Source organism: Leptonotus elevatus, chromosome 18 (assembly GCF_054856555.1).
Source record: "Leptonotus elevatus isolate MCC_2025b chromosome 18, RoL_Lele_1.0, whole genome shotgun sequence".
Lineage (NCBI taxonomy): Eukaryota > Metazoa > Chordata > Actinopteri > Syngnathiformes > Syngnathidae > Leptonotus > Leptonotus elevatus.
The window spans coordinates 2,364,465-2,384,161 of record NC_141256.1 but is presented as its reverse complement, the minus strand read 5'-3'; the positions used below and the strand labels follow the sequence as shown (position 1 = coordinate 2,384,161).

General features: G+C 42.6%; 1 protein-coding gene across 6 annotated transcripts in view; it reads left to right on the top strand.

Moving 5' to 3' along the window:
• The window catches only part of rad51b (RAD51 paralog B), a 49,485-nt gene that overhangs the window by 22,797 nt on the left and 6,991 nt on the right, over window positions 1–19,697 (top strand). For 5 of the 6 annotated variants that reach the window (XM_086061811.1, XM_086061815.1, XM_086061812.1 and 2 more), the window contains exon 9: window positions 15,514–15,592. In XM_086061811.1, coding sequence (XP_085917937.1) covers window positions 15,514–15,592 — 79 coding nt within the window. Of the gene's footprint in view, window positions 1–3,160; window positions 3,539–15,513; window positions 15,593–19,697 lie in introns of those variants that run through there. The other variant, XM_086061816.1, reaches the window with a different exon arrangement.

The following is a 19,697-nucleotide window of genomic DNA, read 5'->3' as shown; positions in this document are numbered from 1 at the left end:
GCTTGTACCTGTAAAAAAAAAAAAATCTAAAAAAAATACCTCATAAACTGCTGCTTAGTGCTTAGATGTGAAAATAACTATAGAGCTACAGAACCCTATTGAATGTTTTACAAGATAACCTAAACCTATAACCAAAAGTGGACAGTATTCAGCTACTTGTATTTGATTAACATTATATTTAAGCATCTGTACTCTTACTATCATAATAAAATGAAAACAAAAGTTTTTACTGCGAGTGGATCTTTAAGCCGCTACAGGTATTTTAACCTCAACCCTTTATCCTCTGTATTTAATCATTTTATTTTAAATATTAAAATTTATTGATAAATGTCAGTATTTTTGCAATGTATGCTTTACAAACAGTTAAAATAAAAGGCTCTTACACTTTTAAACATACACATTTGCTTTCAACACTGAAGCCAAATGAAAATAATGCAAATGAAAATGTTTATAAACAATGAAAACATTTTTTTTACAGGCACACTTTTTTTACAGGTACAAATCACAACTTTTACAGATACAAATTTAGACTTTTTTCTACAGGTACAAAAAATTTTTACAAGTTAGTTTTGCACCATATTTACCTCCGTAGATACCTCAGTGTTTTAAGTGGAAAAAAATAAGTTGTGCTTGGGACAATTCTGGCCACTCATGCTCCATAATTAGGCTGTTACTGACAAATTATGTTAATTTTTTCACCGAAAACACTTAGCAGTGGGTGTTTTACGTCAGGATCCCTGTATGGGATAATGAGAGCCTAGCAAAGAACGAACTTCATTGTTTGCATCAACCATTCAGAGTATTGTAATAAACCTACGCAGGTTAACTAAACCGCAGCTTAGCTGTATGCTGCTACCACCTTTCACCGGTTAGGTCCGGAGCCAGAGACTGGAAACACCACAGCGCACACTTCCGAGTACCATTAAACACAACCTACAATCATTAACCATAAAAATAATCATCAAATCACACCCACCTAAAACCTAACCCGAAATTCCCCCCTACCCGCAACCACTTTCTAAAACCCGATACTCTACTTAACTGGCCGGTTGGCCAAGACCCTTCGCCCGTGTCTAGGCTTTGGCGCTGGTCCGGCTCGGCTCTTGGCAGGAGTCCACGGGGGAACGCCGGCCCAGTGCTGTGCACCAGAGCAGCTACCGTCGTGACGGGCGCTCGCTGCGCAACCCGGAATGCGGTCTATGCATCGCGCCCCAAAGCCAGCGGCACGCCCAAGTACTCTGGTAGGGCGGGACAGATGCTCGACAACGGGGCAGGTCAACCAGCGGTCCGGCTCTCCTACTCCCCCAGCCCTAACTACCACTTGCCCTCACGCTGGCACCACTGGACCAACAATTTCTTATCTTCGCCGCCGGCAGCCCTATTGGCTACGAACGGTACCCACCCCCCATTTGAGTGCACGCCTGCTGCCTGGCTCTTCTTGCATTCGCCAGGTGCTCCACCGACCTTCGCTGCGCTCCCCAGACACACACAGACTTCTGTGTCTCCCACTTTAATAGCGTCCTCAATCACCTGCACCTGTGGCCCCACTCCCAGCCACAGGTGAAAGCCATTACGCTAACCCATCCCCATGGCAACTCTCCAAGTCCTCTACAGTATTATCTCAGTATCGTGAATCCTAACTTGCAGAAGTTTACATTTCACAGCGATTGTTTTTTTCTTGCGTGCTTTGCTTTCATTTCTGATTACATGATACAGACCAATCTTTGAGTAGCACTCGGAAAAATAACTTATGAGAGAAAATTTATATTCACATTCTTACTGATGAAATTTGCATTTAGAGCTTCTCCCACAATTATTTTATACTTATTGGTACAACCGTACGCCACATTTTTGCTAGAGAGGAAGAAAATAACGTGAAAAGTGGCAACGCAAGATGGCCGCTGCCAGCTTCACTTTTCGCTTCAGCATGAGTGGCACAGATTATTATTTATAATTTTTTATTATTATTATTTTACATCCGTGCTTTATTAGCCTGCGAATGCACCCCCAAAGTCTGTGGTCTTTTTGAAGCTTTGAGCCAGGACAGCATGGTAGCGTTTTTATTTATTTTTCTTAACTCAAGAGTTACGGTTGTACACATGGGTCTGCTAGCATTGGGCTAGCCGCTAGCATCACGTTTACAGCGGCCGATTTAAATTACGTATGCTATGGAATCAGATTTGTGTAAGAAATGCATTTTCATCGGCTGATTGCTTTTGAGTGACAGCTCAGTGGCCCGGATGTAGCAGATGCACTGATCTATGCGTGTCTATGTTCCAACTTCCGTGTCATTTTGGAAGAGGACGACGTCCCAAGTGTGAATTTTCTATATGGTACAATCGACAAACACAGTGTGGAACAGATTAAACGTTGGTTTACATGCAGAGGCCTCAAATTTGCCGGAAAGAAAGCAGTTTTAGTAGAAAGGTAAGATTTATTATATGATCAAACGGTGCGGTCAAGTGAGCTAATGTGCTAATTATCACGAGAATAAACATATTGAAGTACCAATCTTCATTTGAAGCCTACTTTTGGGCTGTTAGTTTCTGTCCAGAAAGGATTTCCTTTAAACTGGGCCATTCATTGTCTTATGTGTAGTGTAAAATTACGAACAATAACTTGTCCCTGCACTTTTTCTTGTACTGTCTTAAAAAAAAGCTACCTGTATTCTTGATCTACTAGAAAAACTCGACACCCTTTAATCAGATGTTAGTTGATTATATAGTTGCTCTTTTTATTTATGATTATTTTTGCATCCCACTTAGGCCAAGTAAAAATCCATATGTTGTTAAAACAAGTTTTGCAGTGAAATTAGAATTATTATTATTTTTAAACAAATTGTAACATGCACATTAGGCTTCAACATGATACCGAAGCCAAATAAAAATAATACAAATTGAAACATGTATGCAAAGTTTGTACTATATATGTCTATCAGTATTACTAGAATTTCCGATGTTAAAAATATGTGACCAAATATTTTTCTTTTGGTTAACAAGACAAAGCTAAAAGTCAACCCATGGAGGATAATGACTGTGTTTTGATAATGGCCCAGCTAATATAAAGGGGGAAATATACTGGACCTTTATCAGACCATTTTAGAAATCATGATTATTTATTTATTGCATAAATATGCTGATGCACTCATTTGTCTGCACAGGTGCCAGCATGCAGTCACCCGGAGGACACCTAGTGACATGTCTCTTTGGTATACATTCTCGTCTGTGTGTGCGCAAAGACACTTTGCATGCTGTTCAGCACCGCCTCTGGCGGTCGATGAGGGACGAAATAGAACTACCTATTAAGCCATCTATAGATGGTGGCAAATGGCATGACATCAAAGCGGGGGTCAAGTCCAGCAACTGAAGATCTTTGCAGTGTTTCCTGTTTGGAGAGATTTTTACTGTACCGTTGACCAGAATATGAAGAAATTATGCTTCCTAGACATCTTACAATTTTGAGTTCAAAATATTGAGTACAAGTTCAACCATATCAAGAGTTATTGAAAAATGATTACTGTATTCAAAGCGAAGAACGTGTCATCCAATAAAAAATAAGAATTTGAAATGCTTTATTTGATGAAGGGTCCAGAAGAGCTGTTGCCGTGTCTGTTGCTGTGGTTGTGCCAATATTGATTTGAAGATCAGGTCGGTGTCTCATCCATCCTGCTTGAAGATGGCGTGTCCTCTCTTCACTTGGTACAAGATTTCAAGTACTTTGGAGTGGTACTTGATTGCGCTCTCACTTTCAAAAATCACGTTAAAAAAATTCTAAAACAATAAGAATTCAGCCTTTATAACTTCAGATATATTCGATCATCTATGACACTTGAGGCAGCAAGGATGGTTTTACATGCTATGGTATTTGAGTTGAAGATCAGCTGTATCATCCGTCGTGCCTTGGCTGCATGCTGATGGGGTCATCCTTTGGTGGGCAATTTCCTCCACCTCGTACCAAGATATTCAAACTTTTGAGATTATGTTCACTTAATACAACAACCCAATATAACATTTGTCCTAGTTACTTATGTTTAACAAAATGGCTTGCTGACACAGTGACACTGCTCACATCTCTGTGACACTGACAGACTAGCATGTCAAAGGCAGAGGTGCAGAGTAGCCAATATATATACTCAAATAAGAGTAATGTTACATTGGACAATTATACTACAAGTTAAAAGAAGTGTATATCGTAAGAGTTAAAAAAAATACTTGCAAAACTTCAGTACTGTGAGTAATGAGTAACTAACAGCGTAGGTGCCTGATTTAATGTTTGCAAAGCATACATGATTGTAAAATTGCTGAAATTTTGCAAGAAACTATAATAATCTAGACCATAGGTGTCAAACTCCGGTCCTGGAGGGCCGCAGTCCTGCAGGTTTTGGCTGTTTCTGTTCTCCAACACAGCTGATATATGAGCAGCTCATCAGCAAGCTCTGCATAAGCCTGATAACAATCCTGCTGATTGGAAGAGGGAAACCTCCAAAACCTGCAGGACTACGGCCCTCCTGGACCAGAGTTTAACACCTATGATCTAGACCAGTGGTGGGCAAACTCGGTCCTCGAGGGCCGGCGTCCTGCAGGTTTTGGAGGTTTCCTTGCTGCAACGCAGCTGATTCCAATCAACAGGATTGTTACCAAGCTTATGCAGAGCTTGCTGATGAGCTGATCATATATCAGCTGTGTTGGAGAAGGGAAACCTCCAAAACCTGCAGGACTCCGGCCCTCGAGGACCGAGTGTGCCCACCCCTGATCTAGACTCTAGAGTATGAAGGTTCAGATTAAAATAACTAGCATTTTAAAGATTTGCTCACAGTAAAAACTTGATTATATTTATAATAGGAGTACAGATACTTCAAAATGTTGCTGAAGTACAAGAAAAAAATACACGGTATCATAAAGATACTCTAAGATGTACAATTATTAAAAAAGTTACCCAAGTTAGAAATAGTATTTGTGCACTTGAGTACTGTCCACAGGTTATCTTTTAAAACATCCAATACTAAATTCTATAGCTCTGATACTCCAATTTATATTAATTTTCACAATTAAAAATGCAGTTGCCTCCGTAAGTAAACTCGAGGTCTGTTTTCATTTGCATTCACCATGATGGCTCGATAAACATACCTGCACAGATATTGCAATCGGTGGTTATTGGGTCTGGATTTTCAGCTGTTGGGGCATTTCCATCGACGAAATGTAGAGAGCACATACATATAGGTGCCTTTGGTGACATTTTTCACTCTAAATCTCTCCCGGGCCATGGAAAAGTTATGAAGAACTGCCTTCATTCGATCACGGTCACCATATCGCTAGTCCACGCCAGCAGACACCACAGCAGCAGAGGTTTGTTGTAACCATAATACATAGTTTTTGTTTTACACTTCAGCGGCGCTTGCTAGAGTTGTGCGATACTTGAGATTTTGGTATTGATCGATAGATACAAAGTAAATACTGGTGCCAATATCGATACATACTCAGCCATCAATGTGTCTCAAGACATCTTAAGTTATGTCTTAAGACGTCTTGAGGTGTCTTCTAAAGTCAAGACATGTCTATAAGATGTGTCTATAGACGTGTATTGCGACGTCTTAATAAATCAAGATGTCTATAAGACATGTCTGTAGACTCGAGTCTCAAGATGCCTGTCTATAGACGTGTATTGAGACGTCTTAATAAATCAAGATGTCTATAAGACATGTCTATAGACTCGAGTCTCAAGATGCCTTAAAATGCCCAAAGATGTCGTGGAAATATGAATGTCTTAAAATGTATCAAGATATCTTGAGACGTCTCAAGATTATCTTAAGATGTCTGAAGAGGTCTTCACACGTCTGAAGATGTCTTTTACGGTATCACTATTTTACTGTTCCTCTTTATATTTAACATTTTATTACCGGTACTTTTGTTAAGACCGTGTCTCACTAAGCAGCGAAGGCTTGCGGGGGTGGGTGCGCGCATTGCGAGTGATGACATTTTGTTGGGTCTCTTTCAAGACTGCAAAACGTTGCCAAGAGTGTTTGCCAAAACCTTATCACCCATTTCTTATGCTCGCAAACCGTTTTTATAGTCCCAAAGAAATTTTTTAACATGTTCAAAATTTGATGGCAACAAAAAAAACTGAGCATAAAAATGGTTTCGGAAGGTCTGTCGAACGTCTTTGCAACGTTTTGCAGTCTTGAATGAAACCTGACGAGGGGGGAGCGGGGGCTGTGGACCGGTGGGGTGCCTGGCGGGCCTGCAGTGCCCCGTCCTGCTGCGTTGGGTTGGGGGCGCGGGCCGTGTTGGGGTGGGGGGCGCTCCTGCTCCTGGGTTTACTCTCCGGCCGGTGGCCCTGGCGGGACCCGGAGGTTGTCCTTTGGCACTGCCGCAGCCTGGGGGGCCCTGAGGTGTTGCGCTTGCTCTGTCCTGGCAGGGGTCGACGGCTCCCCTCTTTGGTGGAGATTTTAATGCATGCCAGATCCACCACACCAGCATCTATCGAAACTCAGACACAATCTGCTTCTTCCTCAGGTCATTGAATCGGTGGAGGCTGGTGTCTGTGGATCTCACTCTGATTCGTTTGTCCTTCCTTCCTTTCCTCAGTCTCTCCTTTGGTCTCTTGAGGTCTCCCTGATTTGTTGGAATTTAGATGTTTCTGGGGTTGGTGAAGAACTCTGGTTGGTGGCCTGGTGGGTGGTGTCTGGTTGGTGCTGGATTTCACTTTCCTCACAAGCACAACATGAGCTAAAACAACACCCGAAACATACATTTGTTTGAGGGTAACTCAACGTAACACGACAGAAATGCTCTACTTTTTATTGCAATAGCTATTGTTGTTAGCTAGCTATTAGCCAGAGGGCGTGGGTGGGAGACAAACTTTTTGATTCCCTCGCTGCTGCCTCGGCTCGACAACCACGTACGTAGCCACAATAATTGAAATTTGTTCGTTTGGGGGGCCCTGAGGTGTTGCGCTTGCTCTGTCCTGGCAGGGGTCGACGGCTCCCCTCTTTGGTGGAGATTTTCATGCATGCCAGATCCACCACACCAGCATCTATCGAAACTCAGACACAATCTGCTTCTTCCTCAGGTCATTGAATCGGTGGAGGCTGGTGTCTGTGGATCTCACTCTGCTTCGTTTGTCCTTCCTTCCTTTCCTCAGTCTCTCCTTTGGTCTCTTGAGGTCTCCCTGATTTGTTGGAATTTAGATGTTTCTGGGGTTGGTGAAGAACTCTGGTTGGTGGCCTGGTGGGTGGTGTCTGCTCGGTGCTGGATTTCACTTTCCTTTGTTTTCTTTGGTCCTTCCTCGGGTCTCCTGACGGCGGTGTTCGGTTTAGGTGAACGGTATGGGATTTTTTTAATAGGTTTTTGGTGAACTAACGAATACACACACTCGCACGCACGCACACACGCACATAGTCACCCACAAAAAAAAAAAAAAGAGAGAGCAATGATGATGACATTACCGAATGAACAATACTGAGCTCTTTAAGAAAAAAATAGAGAGAAAAAAAATAAAATAAAATAAACAACAATCACGTGCTGTCAACATCAGTTCAGACGATTCGTTTTTCTCTGAATATTGCTCACACTCTCCACACTTCACTGTAACATAAGAAACAATCACTCAACAACAGTTACGTGTATAGGCTTTTATAAAAAATATATGAACAAATACTTACTCTTATACTGATTCTATAATCTTCACTCTAACTTCAACCTATAAAATATATGTGTGCAGCAGAACACGAGAAAAAAAAGAAGAAGAATTAATCACTTTGTCAACAACAATTCAGAATACTGGCTTTTGTCATAACTGTATTGAAAAATACTTACTAGTACTGCTATCTTCATACTTCACTGTAACTTTCAAATAACATGTATAACACAACATCAAAAAATAATCACATCAGTTCAGCCTACTGGCACAAGTTAGTCATCCAAGTTGACCAGATTTATGCAATGTAAGCAGCACTGCTATTTTGTGAGTACCAAAAAGTTGGACAATTGCTCTGAGTACTCAACAGTTTTGTTCTCAAATCTCTATGGTATTACATAGATTAATTTATTCAAATCTATATTTTAAGTTGAAGACAACATTTTATTTAATACATTATGACATATTGTTGTAATCATTATTAATGTATTGTTATTGTATATTTAAAATAGATTATTTTTTGTGTGATATTAATTTAGTTCAATCATTTATTCATTAAGCAACTTTATTTCACTTCCAGTTTTTCTTAATCTTATTTTGAGAATATTTGTTGCAGAAAAAAAAAATCATACTACATCATCATATCCTGTTCCATGTAAAGCAACATTGCTTGTTTGTTCATAACTTGTTAAGTTAATTATTCTTAGTTCGTACCATAATAATTCCATTTCACAGGGCTCTAAATTATAAATAGTGTAAGTTAAATATTGGGGGATCATTTAATTTGCATTTGACACTCCACATTATATAAGGTTTTACAGCAAAATATCAATAGATCATTATCATCATAATACTGCCATTGAAACAAGATAGCTTGACCATTTCTTTGAGTCATCCATATCTCAAGACACCTTAAGATGTGCATGTCTTAAGTCAAATGAAATATGTCTTAAGCTGTCTTAAGACATTCAATGTCTTCAAGACACAACATCTCTTTGGGGGGCATCCCATGTGCTGCTCTCTCATGATACCTGCATGTTTCAAGCCCTCGTAAGATTTGCATGTCTTAAGACAAAGGAAATATGTCACTTTTTTTTCTTTTTTTCTTTTTTCTTTTTCTTTTCTTAAGAGCTCAGTATTGTTCATTCGGAAATGTCATCATCATTGCTCTTTTTTTTTTTTTTTTTATATATATATATATATATTTATTTATTTTTTGTGTGTGTGGGTGAGTATGTGTATGTGCGCGCGTGCGTGCGTGCGTGCGTGCGTGTATTTGTTAGCTCACCAGAAAACCTATTAGAAAAAATCTCATACCGTTCACCTAAACCGAACACCAGGAGACCCGAGGGGACCGAAGAAAACCAAGGAAGGCGAAATCCAGCACCGACCAGAAACCCCCCACCAGAACTCCTCCCCAGCCCAAGAAACATCCAGACCCCAACAAATCCAAAAAACATAAAATCAGGGAGGCCTCAAGAGACCAAAGGAGAGACCGAAAAAAGGAAGGAAGGACAGACGAAGCCGCGTGAGATCCGCAGACACCAGCCTCCACCGATTCAATAACCTGAGGAGGAAACAGATTGTGTCTGAGTTTCGGTAGATGCTGGTGTGGTGGAACTGGCATGCATGAAAATCTCCACCAAAGAGGGGAGCCGACGACCCCCGCCGGAACAGAGCAAGCGCAACACCTCAGGGCCCCCCAGGCCGTGGCAGCGCCAAAGGACGACCCCCGGGCCCCGCCAGGGCCACCGGCCGGAGAGCAAACCCAGGAGCAGGAGCGCCCCCCGCCCCAACACGGCCAACGCAGCGGGACGGGGCACTGCAGGCCCACCAGGCACCCCACCGGCCCCCAACCCCCGCCCCCCCACGGCCCCCCGCCCCCCATCCACCCACCCAAACCCAGCCCCAGCCGCCCCCAACCCCCCAGACACCCCCCACCCCCAGCACCCCCCCACCCCGCAACCCCCACCACCTCCCCCCACCCCAACAAAGCCGCCCCCCCCCCCGACCCCACCCCGACCAACCGGCAGCCCCCCAACCCCCGACCCCCAGCCCCCGGGGACCACCCGCACCCAGGCTCCGGCGCCGAAGAGGGGCCGGACAGCGGAGCGGAGAGGGCAGCCGCGCCCACCCCACCCCCCGCCGTGTGGAAGGACGGAACACCGGGGGCAGAAGGGGGAGATGGGGGCACCGGAGGGCGGCCGACACCCCCGAACCCCAGGCCCAGCGGGGGAAGGCCCCGGTCGTCACCCCAGCGTTCTTTGTGAAAATTAACCCCTGTTACTGAGTCCGCCAGCTCGCGGACTGGCGAACTCTACCCCTAAACCGTGAATGTGACCCCACCCAGTGTATATACAAGTGTGTGTGTGTGGTGCATTAAAATTAGGAGCAGGTGAACCGGAGCCGATGGAAATGATATTCCCACGCTCCGATCCACCCGCCACCCAAGCATGTTGCTGAGTGTATGTGGTGCATTAAAAAAAATAGATAGGGCGGGGGGGGGGCGGCGACACGGACAGGGGACCGCAGCACTGCTCTATACTGCGGCCCCCAACCGATGGCACCTCCACAAGCCCCCCCCCCCACCCACAAGTTGTGTGGTGTATTAAAATTGGAGGGGAGTTGTAGGGTGAAGACGGTGTTTCCACCCTACCCCACCCCCCAAAGTGAGTTATGTGCCCTATATGTCTATAAAAGTGTATTGTGCAAACCTAGTGTAGTGAGTTAAGACCCGGGCCATGGATGGAGCCCCCGGCCCAGGGGAGGGGAAGGAAGGCGTACCGGGGAGGGGGAAGGGAGGAGGGAAGGGGACGACAAGAAGGGCAGGGGGCAGCGGCAGGGACGCAAGGAGAGGGGGAGAGGAGGAGGAAGGGTGACGAGGGAGAGGGGACAGGGAGGCGGAGGACGGGCGGGGAGAGGCGAGGAGGGAGAGGCAGCAAGGGGGAGGAAGGGGGAGGGGAGAGGGAACCACCGGGCACCCCGGCGGCCCACAGGCCCCGAACCGCGTCGCCGGGCCCAGAGCGACGGACCGCGCCGGAACGGCGCCGCCCCCGACACCAGGGAAAGCCCCGCAACGCAGCACCCCCCAAGAGACCCAGGGAACGGCCAAGACGCAGCCGCCACCCAGCAGCCAACAGAGGGGCAGACCCGCCCACTCCCCGCCAGGGGGGACAGCACCCACAGAATTAACCCACTGGCATGCCGTGAATCCGAATATCAACCCCTGGTGCCCATCGGAGGTGAATCCGCTCGATCCCGCTGGCAGCAGCCGGGTTCCTGACTATAGAAACACAACCATTAGTTACAAATTGCCTAATACAGAAACATCAATGCAAGTTATAACGCTGCTGTGGCTCTCGCTAACAGGCAGAATTAAAATCCAAGTTTAGGTTAAAAAATTCTATATACGTAGACCATGTTTCTTTAAATTTTGACATTTGGTTTTTATTTGAGGCAGATATTTTTTCCATTAAAATATGATTTATGAGGAGGTTAGACCATTGGTCGATATTCAAAGTTTGTTTATTTTTCCAGTTAACAAGAATTGTTTTTTTTGCGATAGTAAGGGCTACAAGTATAGATTGAAATTGTTTATGTGGTAAGTCAATTGTTGTTAAGTCACCTAGCAAACACAAGTTTGGAGAGAACGGTATCCTACAGTCCAAGACAGCGGAAAGTTTTTCTAAGACTTTAGTCCAGAAACACATAACCGGAGTACATAACCATAAAGCATGAAAATAAGTGTCTGTAGTGTTTTGTAAACACTGGAGACAAATGTCGGAGTCTGAGAGTCCCATTTTCTTCATCATATATTGAGTAATGTATGTTCTGTGAATAATTTTATATTGGATAAGTTGTAAATTTGTGTGTTTTGTCATTTTAAAAACATTTTCACAAACTTGAATCCAAAAGACAGATTCCGGAGCTATAGACAAGTCTGTTTCCCATTTTGAGATGGGTAAAGACGTTTTATCAGTATATGAAAGTAACTTATATATTTTTGAGAGTTTTTTTGTTGTTGTCGGAGAAAGCTTGGTAATATCTTTAGCTAAAACAGGCGGTTGGAGCGTACCCTGGAGTGTTGGAATTTGTTTCTTTATCATACTTTTAACTTGCAAATAATGTAAAAAGTTTCCGTTTTTTATTTTATATTTTTGGAGCAAGGATGTATATGATATAAACATATTATCTGAGAAGAGATGGTGGAGATGTGTAATTCCTTTCTGCTCCCACACATTCAAATAAAACGATTGGTTGTTAATTTGAAAGTCGGGGTTATGCCATAGGGGAGAAAGCCCGCTGGGCTCCACTTGGGCTTTTGTCATTTCTAGTGCCTTCCACCAGGCAGTCAGGGTGGCGGAAATCATTGGATTTTTAAAGCAGTTATGTCGCTTAATCGATGTTGTAATAAAGAGTAAATCTAGGAGTCTGAGGTTATTACAATCCTTCTGTTCTAGTTCCAGCCAACAGTTAGTATCTCTATTGGGTTGTGCCCATAAAATAATATATTGTAGCTGGTTGGCTATATAATAGTGCATAAAATTTGGTGCCTCTAGACCTCCTTTGGATTTATTTTTCTGAAGAGTAGATAGACTAATCTTTGCTTCTTCTTTTTTTTCCAGTAAAATTTTGTAACGGCTGAGTCCAACAACTGGAACCAGTTAGCCGTAGGTTTAAATGGAATCATTGAGAAAAAATTGTTTATTTTGGGTAAAACTTTCATTTTAATAGTGGCTATTCGTCCTATTAGAGAAATAGGAAGATTATTCCAGCGCTCCAAGTCACTATAAATGCTATCCAGAAGTGGAGTGAAATTTAAATTAACTAAATCAGTTAATTTAGGTGAGATTTTTATGCCTAAGTATTTTAAATTACCTATAGGAAATGAGTAGTATGGGTCCTGGCTTGCAGGGTTCCATGAATTTTCTGTAATAGGTAGAAGTGTTGATTTTGTCCAGTTAATAGAATAGTCTGATAACTGTGAGAATTTAATTAAGTTAAATACTTCCCCTAACGAAATAGCAGGCTTTTCTAAATAAAGTAAAATATCATCGGCATATAGATTAATTTTATGTTCTGTTACCCCAGAGTGAATTCCTTGAATCATTCTTTCCTGGCGTATGGCTAATGCAAGCGGTTCAATAAATATTGCAAATAATAAAGGCGACAGTGGGCATCCCTGTCTTGTGCCTCTCTGTAGAGTAAAACTCTTAGATATAATCCCATTAGTAGTAACAGTAGCTTTAGGAGAATCATATAATACTGACACCCAGTGAATAAATGACTTTCCAAAGCCAAATTTATTTTTAACAGCAAAGAGGAAGGACCAGTTAACTTTCTCGAAGGCTTTATCTGCATCCAACGATATAATAACTGCCTTTTTATCATGCCGCTGTGACATGCTAATAAGGTTTAAGAGCCTCCTAATATAAAAAAAAAAGAAAAAAAAAAAAAAAAGAAGAAGAAAAAAAAAATAAAATAAAAAAAGAGCCTCCTAATATTATTAGTTGAGTGACGACCTTTAATAAAGCCTCTTTGGTCGCTATGAATGATTGTCGAGATTACTGTTTCTAGTCTAGATGCGAAAGCCTTAGCGATAATTTTAATATCAGTGTTAATTAGTGAAAGCGGACGGTAACTTGATGGAAGGGTGGGGTCTTTTTCTGGCTTTATTAAAAGTTTAATTGCTGCTGTATTCATGTGTGGACGTATGTAACCATTAGTTTTAATTTCTGTTACTACTCTTAAGAATAATGGAGCAAGCATTAACTAAAAATGCTTAAAAAATATAGCCGGAAAACCATCCGGGCCAGGTGCTCTGCCACTAGGCATACTATCTAGAGCACTGTACAACTCGTTTATAGTAAGTGGCGCATCTAACATATCTTTATATTCAGTAGTTAACTGAGGTATATTTAAGCTACTGAGGAATGTCTCAATATGCTCAGGGTTAGGCTTGTTAGTTTCTGAGTATAGGTTGCGATAATAGTTATGAAAATTTTTATCAATTTCTTCTGGTGATTGTGTGAAATTGGCGGGGGTTAAACATGTAATACACCTTTAAATGGTAACCTAAGCGAGATTTTTTGTTTAAATATATTTTAGATATAGTAATGTATTAGTATTATATTTGTAATATAGCCTATACATAATAAGTATTTATATTTTAGGTTTTATAACCACATATATATATGTATACATCTAATAGTCAGACAAAGTTCAGTTCCACCAATGCCAATTAGAACAGCCAGGGAGTGGAGTTGGGGTTCCGGAATAGTTGGCCATCGTTGTATAGCTTATCAACGACCATCGTACTCCGTTTACCCTCCTGCCTATTTTGTCTCATTATGGGAAACAGTACCTTTCGCCGCTCATTAATCTCTCTCGGGAATTGGTCACTAATCCCGAAAGAGGTCCCTTTAAGCTCCCATTCTTTACTTTTAATAAATTCTTTCTGTTTAAAATGTTCAAACTTAGCGATAATAGGACGGGGTTTGTTGCCCAAGTCGATGTACATGGTGAAAAGAGATACCGTCTCCTGAGGAATTTTTAACGATCTTGTCATAATTTTTTTTATCTCGGCCTCTGGATTGTCAGAGGTGTTCTCGGATATGCCTGAGAATATTAAATTATCCCGCATGTTACGGGATTGGACATCCAGAACCGTTTCTATTAGCGTTTTATTCTCCTTTTTAACCGTCTCCAACTCGGCTGAAACAGCCACGAGTGAAGAGCGAAACTCGGCATTATCTTGTTGGAGGTCACTTACCTGTTGGCCGACGAATTCCAAACTCACCTTTAGACATCTAGTTTTTTGTTTATGGAGTCCAGCATACTGACCGAAACGTCCATAGTAGCAAGATCATCCGTGTTCGTCGCTGAGTCATTTTTTCTCTTCTTGGAAGGTTTCTCATAGGAAGGATCCGCCATCGCACAGCTGTAAAAGTATCTGTCAATGAAATGTTCGAGGTCCTACACGCTGGGTGATATTCCAAATCTGCCGTATGAAAGAGAGAAGAGAAAAGCCTAGTTATATGGTGGTTAAATTCGGATTTGGTTTAGCAAAATAGAGCTAGTTCTATCTTAGCAGCAGGGCGCCGCCATGTTGGGTATTCCCGGTCTCGCTGCAGGTCTCGCGAAAGTCACAGCATCTCGCGATAGGGCGGTCACCACCTCAGGTTCTGGTTCAACTGGCTCCTCTCAATCTGGAGGAGTAGCGGCAACACCCTGAGTCCCTCACGGATGACCGAGCTTCTTACCCTATCTCTAAGAGAAAGCCCGGACACCCTGCGGAGGAAACTCATTTCGGCCGCCTCGGGATCTTGTTCTTTCGTTCATGACCCACAGCTCGTGACCATAGGTGAGGGTAGGAACGTAGATCGACCGGTAAATCGAGAGCTTTGAGGCTCAGCTTCACCACAACGAACCGATACAGAGTCCGCATCACTGCAGACGCTGCACCGATCCGCCTGTCGATCTCCTGCTCCATCCTGCCCTCCCTCGTGAACAAGACCCCAAGATACTTTAACTCCCCCAAGTGGAGGAGTTCAAGTATCTTGGTGAGAGACCAGACAAAGCATGGCTCAAACAGACCCCTTATGATGAGTCTTCGCCCATGGGACCCGGCCGGGCATAGCCCGAAAAGGCAATGTCGGTCCCCCCTCCTATGGGCTCACCACCTGTAGGAGGGGTCAAAGAGGTCTTGGTGCGTAGCGAGCTGGGTGGTGGCCAAAGGCGTGAACTTTGGCGGTCCGATTCCCAGCTACAGAAGCTAGCTCTTAGAACATGGAATGTCACCTCTCTGTTAATATACTGCTTTGTTTCATAGTTTTTGACTATGCTTAATTTTAACTACTTTTTACTGTATCTCTCCAGCTATTGGTCGCCAAGTCACCTGTGGCTTCCTTTACTGTGCTGAACTACACAATACAGAAGGGAGGAATCTATGTATTTGGTGAGTAACTCCCTGGCTTATTTGAATGAAAGCGTGCAATTTCAAAAATTGAGAAATAAAAACATAATGAAGCTATTTTAATTGTTATATATAGTACTGCGTTAATGTAGTAGAGACTTCCTTCTAAAGTGATGTTTTGAGTATTATTGGAAAACAAGATAAACATTGCAGTCCGGCAAATCCAAACACATCTCATACACTCTCCACTTGGCTTTTTTGTTAAATAGTAATGTCATTTTTGAATACTTCACTTGATCTAACAACCCGCAGTGGTTGGTTTGAAGACAACCTCTTATACGTTGGTAGTAGTTAATCGTCTTGAATTTGATTTTTGTGCTTTTTGTTAATGATATAGTCAGCTGAAACTATAAAACTATTGTTTTTACTTGTGTTCCTCTTTGACAGAAGCGTACTTCTCTTATATTGTCACTGATTGTGTAACAGTTCTTTTGCATTTCTGTGATTGACTGGCAACCAGTCAGGGTATAGTCGGCCTTTTACCCGAGTTCAGCTGGGATTGGCTCCTTTTTCTCCTAACCCTGAATAGGTTAAGTGGTAAGAAAAATGGATGGATAGATAATGTACTTGTAATTTTTAGAAATCACGAGCTAGCCATCCATCCATTTTCAATACCATCTGCCTTTATCAGGGTTTCTGGAGCCTATCCTAGCAGATTTTTGGGCAAGAGGGAGGGTTACACCTTGAATATTTCGCAGTCAATGACAGGGCACATATAGACAAGCAACTATTCATGCTATATTGTATGTTCGTTTTTTTTCTAAAAAAAATGTCAGGCTAATACCAGTGCGAGTATTCAACTCTTGAGTAGTTACCAATACCGCTACCAAATACCGATACCACTAGTACATAAAATGTTCCCCCAAAAACAGTGACAGATAATTTTAAAGAAAGACCTGCAGTACACACACACACAAATATATATATATATATATGTACACTAACCTCAACCATAACCCAATTCAAACCTAAACTCTAAAACCAAGTCTTGACCCTCAAAAAGAGGTCAAAATTTGTGGGACCCAGCAAAATGGTCCCACAAGGATGGGAAGGCCCCACAACTCTGTAAAATCCCGAAATATTAGCCCCACTGTGTAACAAAAGGTAGACCACACACACATATATATACACACACAAAAGGAGAGCGATGATGAGATGTTCACTCAAAAAGGCGGCCTAATGAATAACACTGAGCTCTCTCTCTCTCTCTCAAAAAACAAAGGGTTACCTGGCAATTTACTGGTACTGTTTTTCCACACAGGGTCAGGTAGCATACTTGCCACATTACCCTATCACCCCCCACCAAATAGATAAATATTAATTGGCCACGCTAGTTTTTTGATGGAACAGTAACAGTTACGCTTTGGGTGATTTCATTTGCAAAAATGCAGTTTTTACATGTTACAAGGGCAAAAGTAAAAGTGTTTTATATCTTTTAGTTTAAATAAGACAAGTACATAGACTTGTATGGTCTCTATAATAAGCAACTTAATTCAACTGATAACCTTTAACATCCTCTTAGGTGGCAAAGGTGTTAAAAATGCACTCATGCTTGTGTGGATGTGTTTTTTTAAACAAATGAGGCAGTGTGGATGGAAATGTTTCCTTTAGAGAGGAGGGAAATATTCAGTTTAAAAAAGAAAATACCCAGCTACATGTAGACTAGCCTAAAGGCCTAGATACACTAATCCGACGTCAGCCAAATGTGACCGACGCCTACCCCCTGTCACGTCGGCCCAGACGTCGACACATCGCGTAGAAAATGAAGTAAATACGACCCCCGACTATTACGTACCTTCAGAGCATGCGCGAGAAGTAATTCTCCATACCATCGGAGTCATTATTCCTAAAGGCAACTGGAAACGGGGGCGGGATATAAAAACAATTGCATACCGTTGGTTACTTTTTCTCTCACGATGTCCTCCCACGTGAATGAAACCCTCCGGCTTTTTGCACAGTAACTTATATAAAAGTAAATCCTACCTGCTATATCCAGTCGCATCCCCATGTCATGCCATAGTTTGCCTTTCATACCTTTGTCGGCATACCCTTTAACAGTAATATCATACAATGCCGGTCTCTCTTGAACCAAAGAGACAAAGTCATCTTCCCAATCTTTTTCTGTCTAGACAGACATTGTACGTTGAAATGCGGAGGGTACAAAATGAGCGGGGAAAAAAGGTCCAGGCTTTCCATCAATACTGTTTATCCGCGTTTGTCGCTTCCTCTTCTTGCCCCGTGCGCTGGTTCGCTAGCTAACAGCCAATCACAGTGATCAAATGCCCTGACGCAGATTCAACATGTCAAATTTGTTGAAAACGCCCCCCCGACGTATTCCAACTCGATCCGACTTTACAACAGTAATTTATACACTGATCAGACAGCGCATGCCGTCGGCCCGCTGTCCGGCTCTCTTTTTTTTTTGAGAGAGCTCAGTTTTGTTCATTCGATAATCTTACCGATTCGACATGTCATCATCATTGCTCTCTTTTTCATTTCTTTGTGTGTGTGTGTGTGGGGGGGGGGGGGGGGTCTGTGTGTGTGCGTGTGTGCGTGTGTGGGGGGGGGGGGTGCGTGTGTGTGTGTGTGAGTTCACCTTTATATTTTTATGCAGGATCGTGAGTGGTCGGCGGCAACAATGAATACACAGAGACTTGATATACTTTTGCTAGAATAACTGTGTCTTTTATTCCCCGCATATAGCAATCAACATTTATACTGTGCTAGGATAATCGTACGTTTTATCCCCCGCAAACAGTAATCAACACCTGCGCTGTGCTAGAATGATTATACCTTTCATTCCCCGCAAACAGTCGATTTGCTAGAATGGTTATACCTTTCATTCCCCGCAAACAGTCGATTTGCTAGAATGATTATACCTTTCATTCCCCGCAAACAGCAAAAATCACGACTCGATTTGCTAGAATAATTGTACACTTTATTCCCCGCAAACAGCAATCAATACACTACAACGTTAAGCAGCATAATATGATCATCATCAGCGCTTACCTTGACACTAGACCGGGGAGCCCACGGTCCGGGTGAAGCGAGCTGCAACAACGGCTAGGCAATCGTACGTATTCCACAGCTGACTCCGTCCGGACCGTGTGCCGCTCCGTTTTTTATTCGTTAGCAAAAAGTTGTGAGCGTGAGAAACCGGGCTGTCCAAGCCCTCTCCCAGACACTCTCGAAAACATGTTTGTGAAGCAGGCAAGGCTGTAGTATAAACAAGGAAGAGTTCCCAGGCTGATCCCGCCCTTTATTTACAAATTGTTGGGCACCTGGATTCGTACAACAGTTCAGGACAACAACATATCCTTATACATGAGGTTTCATGAGGACATATCAAACCATGGTTATTTTTCCCTTCATTCCACCCCCTGGACTCATGAAACCTCAAAATATTTACAGAAAACGCATTGGACCTGGCACATTTGTCCAAATCAAAAATGGGTTCATTATAGACCCATACCCCTGTTATAGTTTTGTCGTTTGATGACCCTCCCACAATTGACCAGTATGGAAAGTGATTATTTCCCATAGATATTATCCATACATGTTATTACAAAATATCGTCCCCTTATTCCAAAAGTGTTCTAGTTAATTTGTCATCCATGGCGCGTTTTACCTGTTTTACATAGAAGCAAGTATATACATTGAGTAAAGATATCGCACATAATACCACAATAAGTGCAATCAATGGAGGAGTCGTTACTTTCCGTGCAAAGGGTGATAATCCTGTGAATATATCATACCAGTGCGACGCTGATGATTGTTCCACCGTCTTTGCCACTGCAAGTACCTTTTCCCTGGCCACCACTGTCATTATCTGCAATTTAGTAATGTTATGACGGTGGTCTTTCACCATCTGTTTTAGCACCTTAGAGTCGCTCAGTGCGCAACTGTACTTCTCCAAGGAGATACCCAAACGGTTGTCATGCAACAACTCCCACTGGATCAAGGTGAGAGCTGTGGCATCAGTGAAATTGGTTAACCGATAAGTATGATTGTTCCATGTCCACAGGTAGACATCCTTGAGGCAGCCAGAGAACGGTACTTTCGGAATTATTTGTCATTACAATTGCTT